This window comes from Canis aureus, chromosome 21 (genome assembly GCF_053574225.1).
Source record: "Canis aureus isolate CA01 chromosome 21, VMU_Caureus_v.1.0, whole genome shotgun sequence".
In the NCBI taxonomy this organism is placed as follows: domain Eukaryota; kingdom Metazoa; phylum Chordata; class Mammalia; order Carnivora; family Canidae; genus Canis; species Canis aureus.
Window position 1 is genome coordinate 1,363,078 of NC_135631.1, and position 18,334 is coordinate 1,381,411.

Consider the following 18,334-nt stretch of genomic DNA (forward strand, 5'->3'; position numbering starts at 1 on the left):
GATGCATTTGAAGAGACCTCAAAAGAAAAAATCAATAGATCTGTTGACATTAAAATTCAAAACTTCTCCATCATCTTCCTTCCACCAAAAAATAACCAAAATTAAAAGGCAAATAGCCTAGGGAAAATATCTCCAGCAAATGGCAAAGTGTTGACATCTTTAATATGTAAAGAATTCACAAAAATCAATGAGAAAAAAAAAAAACAGCGCAATAAACATGTTCGTGCCTTCATTCATTCGTTTATTTAAGCAACATGTAATGAGCACCTGGACCAGGTGCTGAGAAGATATTCATGGATAATATGAATTACCCGGGCTGCCCAGACATAATTTATTTTTAAAAAATACTTAGAGGGGATCCCTGGGTGGCTCAACGGTTTGGCTCTCCCTTCAGCCCAGGGCGTGATCCTGGAGTCCCGGGATCGAGTCCCACATCGGGTTCCCTACATGGAGCCTGCTTCTCCCTCTGCCTGTATTCATTCCTCTATGTCTCTCATGAATAAATAAATAAAATCTTTAAAATAAATAAATAAATAAATAATACTTAGAAATCTGAGAATAAAAGGGAATTTCGTTAAACTGATATAGTACCCACCAAAACCCCACAGCAAATGTCATTCTTAATGGTGAAATGCTAGAAACATTATTTTTTTTAAAGATTTATTTATTTATTTTATGATAGACATAGAGAGAGAGAGAGGCAGAGACACAGGAGGAGGGAGAAGCAGGCTCCATGCCGGGAGCCCGACGCAGGTCTCGATCCCGGGACTCCAGGATCACGCCCTGGGCCAAAGGCAGGCGCCAAACCGCTGAGCCACCCAGGGATCCCTAGAAACATTATTTTGAAATCAGGACTAAGACAGCATGGCTGCTATCCTTGCTTCTATTCTACACTGTATTGATGATTGTAGCCAGTTCAGTAAGAATAGAAAAAGAAATTCAAGACATACAATTTGGAAAAGAAAAACCAAAACTGTTCTTTTTCACAGATGATTATCTACATTTTAAATCCAAAGGATTCCACAGATAAATTATTATAATAAGACAACTTGGCAAAAAGGTTGGCCATAATATCATATCAATATAAAATTATTTGCAAAAAAAATTATTTGCAGTTCTGTACACTGGTAAAAGTTAGCAAATTAGAATTTTTAAAAAATACATTATTTATTATAGCAATAAATGATAAGCACCTATAATAAATCTTTTTTTTAATTTTTTTTTTATTCATAAGAGAGAGAGAGAGGCAGAGACACAGGAGGAGGAAGAAGCAGGCTCCATGGTAGCCCGACGCGGGACTCGATTCCGGGACTCCACAGTCGCGCCCTGGGCCAAAGGCAGGCACTAAACCGCTGAGCCACCCAGGGATCCCCTAATAAATCTAATAAAATATGTGAAATATTTATTATAGAGAAAATTTTAATTTTGGGTATAAATTTAAAAATTATAATCACTATAGTATGTATATTATACAATTATTATATAATCTAGAATTATTATATAACCTAAATTATTTAAATAATAAAAATATCAAAATGATGCAAATTAATAAATTAGATATTTCACAAAAATGTCAATTTTCTCCAATTTGATCTATGGCTTCAATGCAATTACAATCAAAATTCTAATAGGGGGCAGCCTGGGTGGCTCAGCGGTTTAGTGCCGCCTTCAGCCCAGGGCCTGACCCTGAAGACCCGGGATCGAGCCCCACGTCTGGCTTCTCCCTCTGCCTGTGTCTCTGCCTCTCTCTTTCTCTCTCTCATGAATAAATAAATAAAATCTTAAAAAAAATTCTAATAGGGATTTTCTTAAATATGACGTGTTGCTTTTATTTTTTTAATTTAAATTCAATTAGGCAATCAATAGTACACACTTAGTTTCTGATATAGTGTTCAATAATTCATCAGTTGTATATAATACCTAGTGCTCAACACATCACATGCCCTCCTTAATGCCTACCACCCAATTACCCTATCCTTTCTATCCCTTCACCCACTCCCTTCCAGCAACCCTCAGTTTGTTTCCTATAGTCAAGAGTCTCTCATGGTTTTTCTCCCTCTCTGATGACTTCCCATTCAGGGTTCCCTCCCTTAACCTATTATCCTCTGCACTGTTTCTTATATTCCACATATGAGGGAAACCATATGACAAGTGTCTTTCTCTGGTTGACTTATTTCCCCCAGCATAACACCCTCCAGATTCATCCACATCAATGTAAATGGTAAGTATTCATCTTTTCTGATGGCTGAGTAATATTTCACTGTGTATATAGACCACATCTTTTTTATCCATTCATCAGTCAATGGACATCCAGGCTATTTCCACAGTTTGGCTATTGTGGACATAGTTATTATGAATATTGGGGTGCAGGTGTCCCGGCATTTCACTACATTTGTATCTTTGGGGTCAATACCAGTAGTACAATTGCTGGGCCATAGGGTAGCTATATCTTTAACTTCTTTTTTTTTTTAAGATTTTATTTATTTATTCATGACAGACAGAGAGGGAGAGAGGCAGGGACACAGGCAGAGGGAGAAGCAGGCTCCACGCAGGGAGCCCGACGTGGGACTTGATTTCAGGTCTCCAGGATCGGCCCTGGCCTGAAGGCGGTGCTTAAACCGCTGAGCCACTCGGGCTGCCCTATATCTTTAACTTCTTGAGGAACCTCCACACTGAGCCAACTTGCATTCCCACCAACAGTGCAAGAGGGTTCCCCTTTCTCCACAATCCTGTCAACAGTTGTTGTTTCCTGTCTTGTTAATTTTAGCCATTCTGACTGGTGTGAGGTGGTAGCTCATTGTGGTTTTGATTTGTATTCCCTTGATGCCAGGTGCTGTAGAGCATATTTTCATGTGCCTGTTGGCCATGTGTAGGTCTTCTTTGGAGAAATGTCTGTTCATGTCTTCTGCCCATTTCTTGACTAGATTATTTGTTCTTTGGGTGTTGAGTTTGGTAAGTTCTTTATAGATCTTGGATATTTGCCCTTTATCTGATATGTCATTTACAAATATCTTCTCCCATTCTGTATACTGCCTTTTAGTTGTGACTGTCTCCTTTGCTGTGCAGGAACTTTTTATCTTGATGAAGTCCCAGTAGTTCATGTTTGCTTTTGTTTCCCTTGCCTTTGGAGATGTGTCTAGCAAGAAGTTGCTGTGGCCAAGGTTGAAGAGGTTGCTGCCTGCGTTCTCCTCCAGGATTTTGATGGTTTCCTTTCTCACATTTAGGTCTTTCATCCATTTTGAGTTTTAGTGTACAGTGTAAGAAAATGTCCAGTTTCATTCTTCTATGTGTGGCTGTCCAATTTTCCCAGCACCATTTATTGAAGAGACTGACATGCTGATTTTAAAATTTACATAGAGGGATGCCTGAGTGGTCCAGCGGTTGAGCATCTGCCTTCAGCTCAGGGAGTGATCCTGGAGTCCCAGGATCAAGTTCCACATCTGGTTCCCTGCATGGGGCCTGCTTCTCCCTCTGCCTGTGTCTCTCTCTCTGTGTATGTGTCTCATGAATAAAAAAATAAAATCTTAAAAAAAATAAAATAAAATTCACATAGAAGAGTAAAAATATCTAAGACATCCATGAAGGGGAATGAGGCAGTTGCTTACTCCCCAGCTATCAGGACTAATAAAACTGTAGTAATAAAAACAGTATGATATTAGCTAAAGAATGAATCGAGGTAGATTGACAAAATCAAATAGAGAATCCAGAAAAAGACCCACACATAGCTGGAGCTCTGATATTCAGATACAGTCTTGCTGATCAGTGGGGAAAGGAAGGGACCATTTAATACCTGATCAAGCCTATGTGGATAAAATAATTGGAACCCTATCTCACACTATCAGAAAAATTTCTGTTGGTGGTGTTAAAGAAGATATAGAAGATTATAATTTGAGAGACTACTTTGAAAAGTATGGCAAGATTGAAACCATAGAAGTTATGGAAGACAGGCAGAGTAGAAAAAAGAGAGGATTTAATTTTGTAACTTTTGATGATCATGATACAGTTGATAAAAATTGTTGTTCAGAAACACCACACTATTAATGGGTATAGTTGTGAAGTGAAAAAGGCCCTTTCTAAACAAGAAATGCAGTTTGTTGTATCACAAAGAGGTCATAGAGGTGGATCTGGTAACCTCATGGGTCATGGAGGAAACTTTAGAGGTGGTGGTAATTTTGGCCATGGTAGAAACTTTGGTGGAAGAGGAGGCTATGGTGGTGGCAGTGGTGGCAGCAGAGGTAGTTATGGAGAAGGTGATGGTGGATATAATGGATTTGGAGGTGGCCGTGCTAACTATGGTGGTGGTCCTGGTTAGAATAGTAGAGGAGGCTATAATGGTGGTGGACCAGGATATAGAAACCAAGGAAGCAGATATGGTAGTAGTGATGGAGGATATATGATGGTTACAATGGAGGAGGAAAATTTGGAAGTGGTACTATGGTGGTGGTGGAAACTATAATGATTTTGGAAATTATAGTGGACAACAGAAATCAGATTATGGACCAAATTGAAGGGGACAATTTGGTGAAAGAAGCTTGGGCAGTCCCTATGATGGTGGTTATGGATCTGATGGTGGAAGTGGTGGATATGGTAGTAGAAGATTCTAAAAAATTTTCAGAAGAAAAGAATTGAAATAGAATTCTACTTGCCTAAATGAGGAATGTCTTTCTTACCATCCTAAATATGAAGGTTTCTGGCTAGGTAAGGTTTGTAGCTCACAGTAAAGACCGATAACACCAAAAAAAAAAAAAAAGAAAGAAAGAAATCTGATAATACCAAGTGATGAACAAAAATGTGTATCCCCAGGAACTATAGTGTTGGTAAAAGTGTAAATTTGTAGCCACTTTGGTAAACAATTTGGCATTAGCTTGCAGAATCAAATATTTGCATATACTATGACCAAGCAATTCCACTTCCAGGTATATGTGCTAGAGCAAGTCTAGCACATTTGCACCAGGGAACATGTACAAAACTGTTCATAATAGAAATCCAGGGGCACCTGAGTGATTCAGTCGGTTAAATGCCTGCCTCCAGCTCCATCCTGGGATGGAGCCCCATGACAGAGGGGAGTCTGATTCTCCCTCTTCCTCCCCCTGCTCATGCGCTCTCTCTCTCTCTCTCTCTAAAAAAAATAGCAATCCAAATAATCCAAATGTCTAATGAGCAGGGATTGGATAAACGCATTGTTATTATTGAATTAGTTTCCTATGGAAACCGTATCAAATTACCATAAACTAGGAGTCTTAAAACAACAGAAATTTGTTTTCCCACCATTCTGGAGGCCAGAAGTCCAAAACAAGGACCTAAATGAAGATGTCAGTTGGTCCATGCTCCCTCTGGAGGCTCAAGGGGAGAGTTTGTTCCTTGCCTCTTCTGGTATCTGGTGGTAGCTGGTGTTCCTTGGCTTGTAGCCATACCACTTCTCCATTATCTTCACTTTGCCTTCACCTCTTTTGTTTCTGACAAATCTCCCTCTAACTCCCTCTAATAAGGACACTTGTAATTGTATTTACAGCCCACTTGAAAATCCAGGATAATCTCCACATGTCAAGATACTTAACTTCTGTTTTTTTAATATTTTATTTATTTATTCATGAGAATACACAGAGAGGAGAGAGAGAGGCAGAGACACAGGCAGAGGAAGAAGCAGGCTCCATGCAGGGAGCCTGACGTGGGACTCGATCCCAAGTCTCCAGGATCAGGCCCTGGGCTGTAGGCGTGCTAAACTGCTGAGCCACCAGGGCTGCCCTCAAGATACTTAATCACATTTGCAAAGACCCTGTTTTTATAAAAGGCAGGATTCACAGGATTTATAGAAGATCAGGGATTAGAATTTGATATGGGGGGACATTTTCTTTTTCAGTTTTCTACACTCGGCCATCAGTTTGTCACACTCAAAAAATACATTCACCCCATCCTGACATCTCCAGAAGTCTTAACCCATTATAATATGAACTCAAGCCCAAAATCTCACCTAAATATAATCAGCTCAAAACCCCATATCTCATCATCTAAACCAAGCATGATAAGACTGTGGATATGATCCTTGCTGGGGAAAAAATTCCTTCCATCTCCGGAACTGTAAAACTAATAAGTTATGTGTTCCCCAAACGTAATGGTGGGATAGGCATAGGGTAACAGTTATAGATATTTCTACTCCAAAAGGGAGAGGATAGAAGAAAGAAAGGGATCGCTAGTCCCAATTTCAAAATCCAGCAGGACAAATTCCTCTACTTTTCAAGGTCTGGGACTAATCCTCTATTGCCCACAGTTCCAGTCTCTGCCTCTATAGTTCTGACTTCCAGGTCCAAGGCTCTGCCCTCTGGGCCTGAGGCTATTCCCTTTTGTCATGCTTCCATTTTCTTTTTTTTTTAATTATTTATTCATGAAAGACACATAGAGAGGCAGAGACACAGGCCAGGGAGAAGCAGGCTCTATGCAGGGAGCCTGATGTGAGACTCAGTTCCGGGAGTCCGGATCACACCCTGGGCCAAAGGCAGACACTCAACCACTGAGCCACCCAGGCATCCCACGCTTCCTTTTTTTAACAGTAGGCACGTATCTGAAGTTGAGTTGTTTTATAAACCGATTTCTTGCCTCTAGAATTGTGGTAGTCCAACAGCTTTCCTTCATTCCATTCTGTCTCTGTCCCTTTCCATTCAAGATGGCAGTGTTTCTGCTGAGAGATATAACTTTGGAAACCCTGTTAGGTCTCCTCTGTATGTCACATAGATTCACATCATTAAACAAGAGAGTCCTCCACAGATCTTTCCTGGATAATTCTATCCCTATTGCTGGCTTCTGCTGAGATGGTTGAGTGGATCCATGAGTCACACACCTAATATCCTCAACACCAGCAAAACGCTATTTCAACCACACCCATGGCCTTCTCTCCAGAGCACATTTTTCTAACATAAATCAGCTAATTTTAGTATATTTCACAATCTGGAGAGGCTGCAAATTTCCCCCATCATCATGTTGGTTCCTTTTGGTGTAACAGTTCTTTCCCTGGTATATCTTTCTCCTCTCCCATTTTATGATGATCAGCAAGAAGAAACCAGGGCACAACTTTAACATTTTGCTTGGAAATTACCTCAGCTAAAATCCAAGTTCATCATGTACAAGTACTTCTCTTGTGCTTCTCAAAATTCTTCTAGCGTCTACCCTTTAACCAATTCCAAAGCCATATCCATATTTTAAGGTGTTTGTTACAGCAGCACATCATTCTTGGTTCCAAAATTTGTGTTAGTTTGCTATGGTAACTGTAACTAATTACTACAAACTAGATGGCTTTAAGCAACAGAAACTTATTTCATACCATTCTGGGTGCCCAAAGTCCAAAATTACTATCACGTGCCCAAACCAAGAAGTTAGTAGGGACGCCTGGGTGGCTCAGCGGTTGAGCATCTGCTTTTGGCTCAGGGCGTGATCCTGGAGTCCCAGATTGAGTCCCACATTGGGCTCCCTGAGTGGAGCCTGCTTCTCCCTTTGCCTATGTCTTTGCCTTTCTCTCTGTGTCTCTCATAAATAAATAAAATCTTAAAAAGAAGAAGGAGGAGGAGGAGGAGAAATAGTAGGTCCAGGATGCCTGAGTGGCTCAGTGGTTGAGCATCTGCCTTCAGCTCAGGGCGTGATCCTGGGGCCCCCGGGATCAAGTCCCACATCCAGCTCCCTGCATGGAGCCTGCTTCTCCCTCTGCCTATGTCTCTACCTCTCTCTGTGTGTGTCTCTCATGAATAAATAAAAAAAATCTTAAAGAAGAAGAAGAACAAGAAGAAGAAGAACAAGAAGAAGAAGTAGTAATAGTAGTAGTAGTAGTAGTAGTAGTAGTAGTAGTTGATAGGTCCAAGGCACCTGGGTGGATCAGTGGGTTAAGCATCTGCCTTCTGCTCAGGTCATGATCTCAGGGTCCTGGGATCAAGTCCCACATCACTGGGCATCCTGCTCAGTGGAGAATCTGCTTCTCTCTCTGTCCCTCCCTGTTGCTGTGCATGCTCCAGAATCACGGCATTCTCTGTCTCTCTCAAATAAATAAATACAATCTTAAAAAAAAAAAAAAAAAAGATGTTCATAGGTCCAGGTTCCTTCTGGAGGCTCTAGGGCAGACTCTATTCCTTGCTTCTTCCAGTTTGGGGCAGCTTATGGCAGCCTTAGCTTCACTATGATTTCTGCTTCCATTGTCACATTGTCTTTTCTTCTTCTGTCCATGTCAAATCTCCTTCTTCCTCCCTCTTATATGCAGGCATGTGATTGAACTTGGGGCCCACTCTGATAATCTAGGATAATATCCACATACCTCAAGATCCTTAACTTAATCGCAGCTACAAGTGTCACGTTTCCATATAAGGTAACATCTACAGGTTTCTAAGTTTCTAGGATTAGGATCTGATATCTTTGGGGGGCCATTTTTCGTCCTATCATAGTTACATCCTTATGATGGAACATTAAACGGCGGTAACAATGAATATTTATATGCCATTCATTTCTCTCCCTACTCCAAGGTAAGCTCCATGAGGGCAGGGCCTTATTTCACTCATTGCTGTATACTCAGTCCCTGGAAAAGTGACCACCAGGTAAGTGGTACCCAATAAATATTTGCTGAATGAACTACTAAAATGGATATTTATCTGAAGAATAATACAGATAAATAAAACATTTTATGGTATAACATCAGGTGAAAAAAACAGCATACAATTTTTTTAAATATCAAATCATTGTGGGGATGCCTGAGTGGCTCAGTTGGTTAAGCATCTAACTCTTGATCTCAGCTCAGGTCTTGATCTTAGGATTGTGAATCAAGCCCCACTTAAAAAAAATTTTTTTAAATAAATGCAAAATTATCAAATAATTATTTTTACATGAAAAATACTATGCAAAAATATTGGGGATGTCAGTGAAAATGGAATAGGGAACTTCAAGAGTCCATCTTGTCACAAACACAGCTAATAAACTGGCAAAACTTTCAGAATCAGGGACGCCTGGGTGGCTCAGTGTTTGGATGTCTGCCTTTGGCCCAGGGTGTGATCCCAGGAACTGGGATCAAGTCCCACATTGGGCTCCTTGCAGGAAGCCTATTTCTCCCTCAGCCTATGTCTCTCCCTATGTGTGTGGGTGTCTCTCATGAATAAATAAATAAAATCTTAAAAAAAAAACCTGTCAGAATCAGCTTTATCAGAACTCTGGAAACAACTCAAAGTTTACATCAACCAAGTGAAACCACTGAATCTCAGTAAGAAAACTTCATTATAATTTCACTTATCTTCTCCATCCCCCAGTTCTGCAGCAGCCTTGAAGACAATGTTCATGGTATAAGTTTCTAGACAGACCTGCTACTGAAAGCATTGTGGTTGTTTGTTTTGACCTGTCTAATGGCCCTCTGAATGTCTAGCTCAAAGGGCTTGCCTTTATTTTGCCTAATTCAGAACTCTCACAGGGCTGATGTGGCTACCAAGGGGGCATTTGTTGAAAATACATAAAGGCAATTGTATTAGCTGCTACCATCTAGGACAAGGGACCACATTTGGAGAAAACAACAAATGAATAATAATTTTTAAAAAAAACCCTTAGGAAGAAAAGCTGGGAAGTGAAATGGATTAGGGAAAATAACTTTGAAAATTTCCTACATACTCCTGGGAGTAGAGGTCCACATGCACGCTCAGGTCTGGGTACATGCTCAGAAAAGATCTGAGAAGGCCCTAAGATCTTATCTCTAGCTGGTGATCAGGCTCTGTGCAAGCAGGAAATGAGAGCTAAAGCAGAGTTGTAAATTGCCTAAGTGTTGAAGGAATTTCCCAACACACATACAGAGCGCATCTGTGAAGACTGGGAGGTTTTTGTTGTTGCTGTTCTAGGCATTTAAGGAAATCTCAGTCAAATGACTAGCAGAGCACTAAGCTAATGTAACAGAGACTTCAGTGGCCACATACTACAAAAAATGGGCTTTACAAAATTAGTTCCTGAAAAGTCACTAAACTAACAAACAATTCAACAACAGCAGCAACAAGTACTAGCATAGTAGGAAATCCTATTCCCAGAGTTGTTGCATTTTAATACTAAAAATGTCTAGTTTAGAAAAAAAATTATGATGCATGCAAAGGGAGCATGGCCTATATACATGGGGAGAAAACTGTCCTTGAGGGAGCACAGATATTGGATATTGGATATGGTAGACAAGGACTTAAAATCAACTATTTTTAGGGACACCTGGGTAGCTCAGTGGTTGAGTGTCTGCCTTCGGCCCAGGGCGTGATTCTGGAGTCCCGGGATCGAGTTCCACGTCAGGCTCCCTGCATGGAGCCTGCTTTTCCCTCTACCTGTGTCTCTGTCTCTGTCTCTGTCTCTCATGAATAAATAAATAAAATCTTAAAAAAAATAAATCAACTATTTAAAATATACTCAGAGACCTAAAGGAAACCATGTGCAAAGAACTAAAGGAAAACATGATCTCACCAGACAGAGACTGTCAATAAGAAGACAGAAGCTATAACACAGAAACAAAACTTCTGGATTTGAAGAGAATTAATTGAAATGAAAATTTCAGTAGAGCAGTTCAACAGCAGATCTAAGCAAGCAGAAGAAAGGGCCAGCATACTTGAAGGTAAGTCAATGAGCTTACCCCATTCTGTGGAGCAGAAAGAATAAAAGGATGAAGGAAAATGAACAGAACCTAAAAGATGTGTAAGACACCATCATGCATACTAACATATGCATAGGAAGTCCAACAGGAGAGGTGGGAGAGAGATAAGGTAGAATATTTGGAGATACAAAGGCTAAACACTTGGCACGAGACATAACCTACACATTCAGGAAGCTTAATTAACTTCAAGTAAGATAAACTCAAAGAGTGCTCGCTTCGGCAGCACACATACTAAGATAAATCAAAGAGATCCATGCCAAGACATAATCAAACTGCAAAAGGCCAAAAACAAAAAGAGAATCCTTAAAGCAGGAAAAGTGACTAATCATGTTCTAGACAACCTCACTATGATTAACAGCTGATTTCTCATCAGAAACCTTGGAGGCCAGAATGCAAGGGAATAATATATTGGAAAGTCTGAAAGGAAAAAACAAGGCAACCAGAAATTTTATATCTCACAAAACTATCCTTCAAGAGTTAAGGAAAAACCAAGACATTTCCAGATTAGTGAAAACTAAGACAGTTTGTCACTAGTAGACTGTCCTGACAAGAAATGTTAAAGAGAGTCTTTCAGGCTACTATGAAAGGGCATTAAATAAGTATCTCAAATCCACATGAAGAAATGAACATTGATAACAGGGATATAGGTAGATTAAAGTCAGTAATTATGTATTTTTAGAACATATTTTTTCTTATATGATTTATTTATTTTTTAAAGATTTTTGTTTATTCACAAAAGACACACGGAGAGAGGCATAGAGACATATGCAGAGGGAGAAGCAGGCTCCCTGCAGGGAGCCTGATGCAGGACTCGATCCCAGGACCCTGATCATGACCTGAGCCGAAGGCAGATGCTCAACCACTGAGTCATCCAGGTGCCCCTTTTATATGCTTTAAAGGACAACTACAATAATTATAAATCTGGGTCCTGGCGTCTTTTCAGGACCCAGGTGTCCTGAAAAGAGTAATAAAATTGATGCATTTTTAGTTAGAACAATAAAAATAGAGAGAGAGAAAGAGATAAAATTCTCAATTACTAAAATCAGGATGAAAGTAGGGCATCACTATCAACATTACAAGATACAAAAAGGATTATAAAAGAATATGATGGATAATTGTAAATCAACACACCAGATAACCTAGATGAAAAGAAAATTTCCTAGAAACACACAAATGACTAAGACTGACTCAAGAAGAAACAGAACATCTGCCTTCAGCTCAGGTACAATCCTGGGTCCCAGGATCAAGTCCCACGTTAGGCTCTCTGCATGGAGCCTGCTTCTCCCTCTGCCTATGTCTCTGTCTCTGCCTTTCTGTCTCAGTGTCTCTCATGAATAAATAAATAAAATTCTTTTAAAAAAGAAAGAAAACAAAGCTGAATAGACCCATAACAAGAGATTAAATAAGCAGGATGCCTGGGTGGCTCAGTGGTTGAGTGACTGCTCTTGGCTCAGGATGTGATCCGGGTCTGGGGATGCAGTCCCGCATCGGGCTTCCTGTGAGGAGCCTGCTTCTCCCTCTGCTCCTCTCTCTGTATTTCTCATGAATAAATAGATAAAATCTTAAAAAAAAAAAAAAAAAGAGAGAGAGAGAGAGAGAGAAATTAAATAAGTAAAAAAAAAAAAAAAATCCCAGTAAAGAAAAGGCTAGGACCAAATGGCGTCACTGGTAAATTCTCTCAAACATTTAAAGAATTAATACCAATCTTTCTCAAATTCTTCCAAAAAACGGGGGATCCCTGGGTGGCTCAGTGATTTAGCGCCTGCCTTTGGCCCAGGGCATGATCCTGCAGTCTCAGGATCGAGTCCCGCATCAGGCTCCCTGCATGGAGCCTGCTTCTCCCTCTGCCTGTGTCTCTGCCTCTCTTTTTCTCTCGCTCATGAATAAATAAATAAAATCTTTAAGAAAAAAATTCTTCCAAAAAATAGAGTGTGCTTCCTAATTCACTCCATGATGCCAGGATTACCTTGATATTAAAGCCAGATGGAGACATCATAAGGAAAGAAATCTATAGAGCAATATTTATGAATATAGATGCAAACATTCTCAATGGATTACTGAGAAATTTGAATCCCACAACATATTAAAATGATCATACTGCATGGGCAAGTGGAATTTATCCCAAGAATGCAAAGGTGGTTCAACACATGAAAATTAACCAATGTGATATACAATATTAATGGAATGGAAGAAAAGAATCACATCACCATCCCAACTGATGCAGAAAAATAATTTTATAAAATTATCTATACCAACAACCTTATTGATGAGTCTTGGAAATATTGTGCTAAGTGAAATAAGCCAGTCAAAAAAAAGACAAATGCTGTATGACTCCACTTACATGAGATACTTAGAGTAGCCAAAATCATACAGACAAAAAAGTAGAATGATGATTACCAGGGACTGGAGGAGGTGAAGGTGGGAGTTATTGTTTAACATATACAGAGCTTCAGTCTTACAAGATGAAAGTGCTATGGAGATAGGAGGTGGTGATGGTTGTACATCATGAATACATTTAATACCACTGAACTGTACACTTAGCAGTGGTTAAATTTATGTTATGTATATTTTACCACAATAAAAAAAGTTGGGAAAAAGCCCACCTAACACTCTTGCATGATAAAAAACACTTATAAAAGTAGAACTAGAAGGAAACTTCCTTAGCTTGATAAGGGAGATATATGAAAATCCACAGCTGGGGCACCTGGGTGGCTCAGTAGGTTAAGCATCTGGCTTCAGCTCAGGTCATGATCTTGGGGTCCTGGGATCAAGTCCTGCATCAGGCTCCCTGCTCAGCAGGGTATTTTGCTTCTCTCTCTCCAGGGACGCTCATTCTCTCTCTTGCTCACTCTCTCTCTCAAATAAAAATAAATAAAATCTGGGACTCCTGGATGGCTCACCAGTTGAGGGTCTAGCTTTGGCTCAGGGTGTGGTCCTGGATCCTGGGATTAAGTTCCACACCGGGCTCCCTGCATGGAGCCTGCTTCTCCCTCTGCCTGTGTCTCTGCCTCTCTCTGTGTGTCTCTCATGAGTAAATAAATAAATAAATCTTTAAAAATAAATAAATAAAATCTTAAAAAAAAAAGAAAATCCATAGTTAATATCATACTCAATGGTGAAAGATTGAAAGCTTTACTCCTAAGATCAGAAACAATTAAATATATATATAAAGATCAGAAACAATATAAAGATATCTGGTCTTGCCTTTTTCTTTCTCTTTCTTTCTTTCTTTCTTTCTTTCTTTCTTTCTTTCTTTCTTTCCTTCTTTCTAGATTATTTGTTTATTCATGAGAGACTCACACACAGAGAGAGGCAGAAACATAGGCAGAGGGAAAAGCAGGTTCCTCACAGGGAGCCCGATGCGGGATTAAATCCCAGACACCGGGATCACACTCTGAGCCAAAGGCAGATGCTCAACCACTGAGACACTCAGGCTTCTCTGGTCTTGCCACTTGTATTCAACATTTTACTGGAAGTTTTAGCCATAGCGGAAAGTAAATAAAAGCCATCCAGATTGGAAGGAAAGTAGTAAAAACTATATTTGTAGACAGTGAAATCATATATAGAAAATCCTAAAGAACCCACACAGAAACCATCATCACTAATAAATGAATTCAGCAAAGTTGCAAAATATAAGATCAATATGCAAAAATCAGTTGTATTTCTACACACTAGCAATGAATAATCTGAAAATGAAATTTAGAAAAGTAATCTCATTTACATTACCAAAAAAATAAAATATTTAGGAATAAAATTTAAAAAGGGTTATAAGACTTGTACCCTGAAAACTACAAAACATTGTTGAAAGAAATTAAAACAGGCCTGAGTAAATGAAAAGACACCTTGTGTTCATGGATTGTTAAGAACCAATATTGTAAAGAAAACAGAATGATCTACAGACTCAATGCAATTTCTATCAAAATTCCAACTGTCTTTTTTGCAGAAATGAGCAAGTTGATCCTCAAATTCATAGGGAATTGTAAGGGACCATATATAGTCAAAACAATCTGGAGGGCAGCCCCGGTGGCGCAGCGGTTTAGCGCCGCCTGCAGCCCAGGGCGTGATCCTGGAGACCCTGGATCGAGTTCCACGCCGGGCTCCCTGCATGGAGCCTGCTTCTCCCTCTGCCTGTGTCTCTGTTTCTCTCTATGTGTGTTTCTATGAATAAATAAATAAAATCTTAAAAAAAAAAAAAAAACAATCTTGAAAGGAAAGAAAAAATTGGAGAACCCACACTTCCCAATTTCAAAACTTCTAAAAAGCTACACAACCAAAACAGTGGGGTACTGGCATAAGGATAGACATATAGAGTAATGGAATAAAATTGAGAGTCCAAAAATAAACCCATACATCCACTGTCAATTGATTTTCAACAAGAACACCAAGATCATTCAATGGGGAAGGAATAATCTTTTCAAATAATAGTGCCTGGAAAACTAAGTATCTGCATGCAAAAGAATGAAGTTGGACCTTTACCTCACACCACATACAAAAATTAACTCAAAATAGGTCAAAGACCCACATGTAGGACCTGGAGCTATAAACTGTAGAAAAATTAACAATAAATCTTTATGACCTTGGATTTGGTAATGATTTCTTAGACAAGACGCCAAAGAACAAACAACAAAAGAAAAAATAAACTGAATTTCACCAAAATTTCAAAAAAAACTTCAGTGCATCATAGGATATTCTCAAGAAGGTGAAAAAAATGACCTAAAGAATGAGAAAAAATATTTGTAAATCATATGTATCCTATAAGTATTGTCCAGAATATATAAACAAGTCTTATGGCTCAACAATAAGAATATAATCTAATTAAAATGGGCAAAAGGATTTGGATAAATATTTCTCCAATAAAGACATGCAAATAATCAACAGGCACACAAGAGGTTCAACAATCACTTATTGTTAGGGAAACGCAAACCACAATGAGATACCACTGCACACTCACTAGGATGGCTTTTTGCAGGGTAGGGACATAATAAGCATTGGTGAGGAGGTGGAAAAACTGAAATTCCTTCTTTTGCTGGTGGGAGTATAAAATTGTACAGCCACTGTGGAAAACAGGTAGTTCCTTGGAAAGTTAACCATTGAATGACCATATGACCCAGCCACTCCACTCCTAGGTATATACCCGAAAGTACCAAAGCCATGTGTAAAGAAAAACTTGCCCCGTATATACATAGTAGACAGAAAGAAAGAAAGAAAGAAAGAAAGAAAGAAAGAAAGAAGAAAGAAAAGAGAAAGAAAAGAGAAAGAAGAGAAGAGAGAGAAGAGAAGAGAAGAGAAGAGAAGAGAAGAGAAGAGAAGAAAAAGGAAACAATCCAGATGTCCAAAAAAAAAAAAAAATCCAGATGTCCATCAACTGAGGAATGGGTAAACAAACTGTGGTCTATCCATACAATGGAATATTACTCAACCCAGAAAGGAATGAAGCACTGACACATGGATGACCCTTGAAAATGTGACGCCAAGTGAAAGAAGCAGGATATAGAAGGACAACTATCATATGATTCTATTTATGTGAAATGACAAGAAAAGGCAAATCCAGGGAGATAGAAGAAGCAGATGGATAGTTATTGGCAGGGATGGGAGAAAGGGGTGAATAGGGAGACTCTGCATGATGGTACTGAGTTTCCATTCAGGTAACAAAAATGTTCTGGAATTAGTGGTGATGATTCAATGAAGTAAAAGTCACTGAATTGTACACTCAAAATGGTTAAAGTGGTGAATTTTATGGTATGTGAATTTTACCTCAATGTTTTTACAAAAAGACAGGAAGGAAATACATCAAAATGATAACCTTTGGCGATTTTGTTTTTGCACTGCTCTGCATTTTCCTGTCTGTCTACAATAAACATGTAGTATAGTAACAAACTGAAATCTCTCTAGTCATTGAGTAAAACAAGCCTCTCCAAGTCCCGAGTGCACACAGATCTCCCAGGGATCTGGTTAAAGTGCAGATTTGGATTGAGTGGTGTAGGGGGGAACCTGCGAATCTGCATTTCCAGCAAGCTCCCCCAGACCTCCCTTTGAGCAGCCAGGCTCTAAAAGTCCGCAGCCCTAGGGGGTGGACAGATGGAGCAAGCAGTTCCCAAAGCTGTGCTGCCGACATAGAAAAGACCGTGGCCTCTGGATGCCCTCCCGTCAGGGCCTGGGTTGGGTAGGACATATGTACACTAAAATAAGTATTCATTGTTTATCTGAAATTCAGATTTAACGGACTATCCTCTATTTTTTATTTGCTAACTCTGAAGCCCCAGAGTGGGGTAGGGTTGGAGCTGTGGTTGCCCAGGCAACCTGTTCCCAAGGCACTTCAAGGAAAGTAAGAGCAGTTTGCTAGGTGGTCTGGTTGACCTAATGGGCAGCCACCACCACGGCTCCACGGCTCACCCCAGGTGCCTTCCTCCCCTACTGCCCTTGGATCCATTTCACTTGCCTGGTCACCTCCTGGGGAAGGCTCCTGGAACGGGCTGGCTACCTGGTCCAACCGCACAGCGAGGAGTCCCCTCCAGGTCACCACTACAGGGCAGCCTTACCAACTGACCAACCCATGGCCAGTAACTATAGGAGGCAGTTTGCACAGTCACTACTGCAAGGAATTTGCACCAGGCTGACTTAGATTTGAGAGGAGGCATGGACGAGTAAGTAACTGTGTCTAGGCCTCGACACCCACCTGTTAACAGATGACATTCCCAAGTTCTGATGAGGATGAAATCCCATCTAAAAAGTTCTTAGCTTAGCGCACCGTCTGGCACCCAGTAAATGCTCGAGATATTGGGGAAACCATTATTTTTCTTCTCTTTCCCTCCCACAATGCCCAGCACAGTGCTGAGCACAGCTGACACCAATGTGTGCTCACAGAGCTAAATGGCAGGAACATTCTGGAACAGTGAAGAGTCACGTGCTCTGACCAACATAGGTGACCTCTTTACACCTTCCAGCTCTGATTCTAATTTTTTGTGACTTGAGGTTAAGTCCTTTCTTTCTCTATGCCTTGGTATCTTTGCAAAATGAGCAGCCTCTCATTAGCCCCAGTTCTGAGTTGGGACGAGGGTGGTGGTGGTGGTAGGGGGATTGTGGATGGGGTCTGTGCCTCACCTGGCTGGCCTCAGTGGGGTGGAGTCCATGGGGAGAGGGCGGCTTGGAGATTCCAGTGTTCTCCCTGAGGCTGCGGTGAATCCTCTGTTTCTAGTTGGGCCGGCTCTGGCTTATTCCATGCTATTTCATTGTCATTGGCAGGACTGGGCTCGGTGAAGCTGGACCCAGTGTGTCCTGGTCCCTCCCAGTCCTTATTGTCTCTCTGCAGGAGCCAGAGCTCATGTGTTCATCCCTTGGGATGTTGAGTCTATCTATCTAGCCTTTTAGGGATCAGGGCTGCTGGCCCCAGTATAAAGGTATTATCGTCTGTGTTGCTTCCAGGCCCCAGGCTGGCAGTGTCCCTCCCGCCCCTTGACCAGATATGCCAAGCCCCCTCCTTTACTCTCTTGATTTCTGCCCTGTTCTTTCTGTGATTGGCCGAAGAGGGGAGTGTGGGCTGGCAGTTTACCTTACATAGAGCCCGGAGGTAGCATCTGGGGCTGCTTGGCTCACCCAAAGGCCCCCTATCCACCGCCCCCAGTCAAGCTGGGTCCTCTTCTTCCTGCCCAGCTGAGGCAGGGTCTGGAAGGGCACAGTAGCAGGCCCTCTGTGATGCTCCTA

General features: G+C 40.6%; 1 protein-coding gene across 3 annotated transcripts in view; it reads right to left on the bottom strand.

The window, feature by feature from the left end:
* The window catches only part of RAB3IL1 (RAB3A interacting protein like 1), a 44,415-nt gene extending 26,105 nt beyond the window's left edge, over nt 1-18,310 (bottom strand). Inside the window, exon 1 of one of the 3 annotated variants that reach the window (XM_077861958.1) lies at nt 17,735-18,310. Coding sequence is in view for 2 of the 3 variants with exons in the window: in XM_077861962.1 (XP_077718088.1) it covers nt 17,735-17,763 (29 nt within the window). In the remaining variant the exon portion in view is untranslated. Of the gene's footprint in view, nt 1-17,309; nt 17,342-17,734 lie in introns of those variants that run through there. The other 2 variants (XM_077861962.1, XM_077861961.1) reach the window with 2 other exon arrangements.
* Nucleotides 18,311-18,334: the final 24 nt, after the last annotated feature.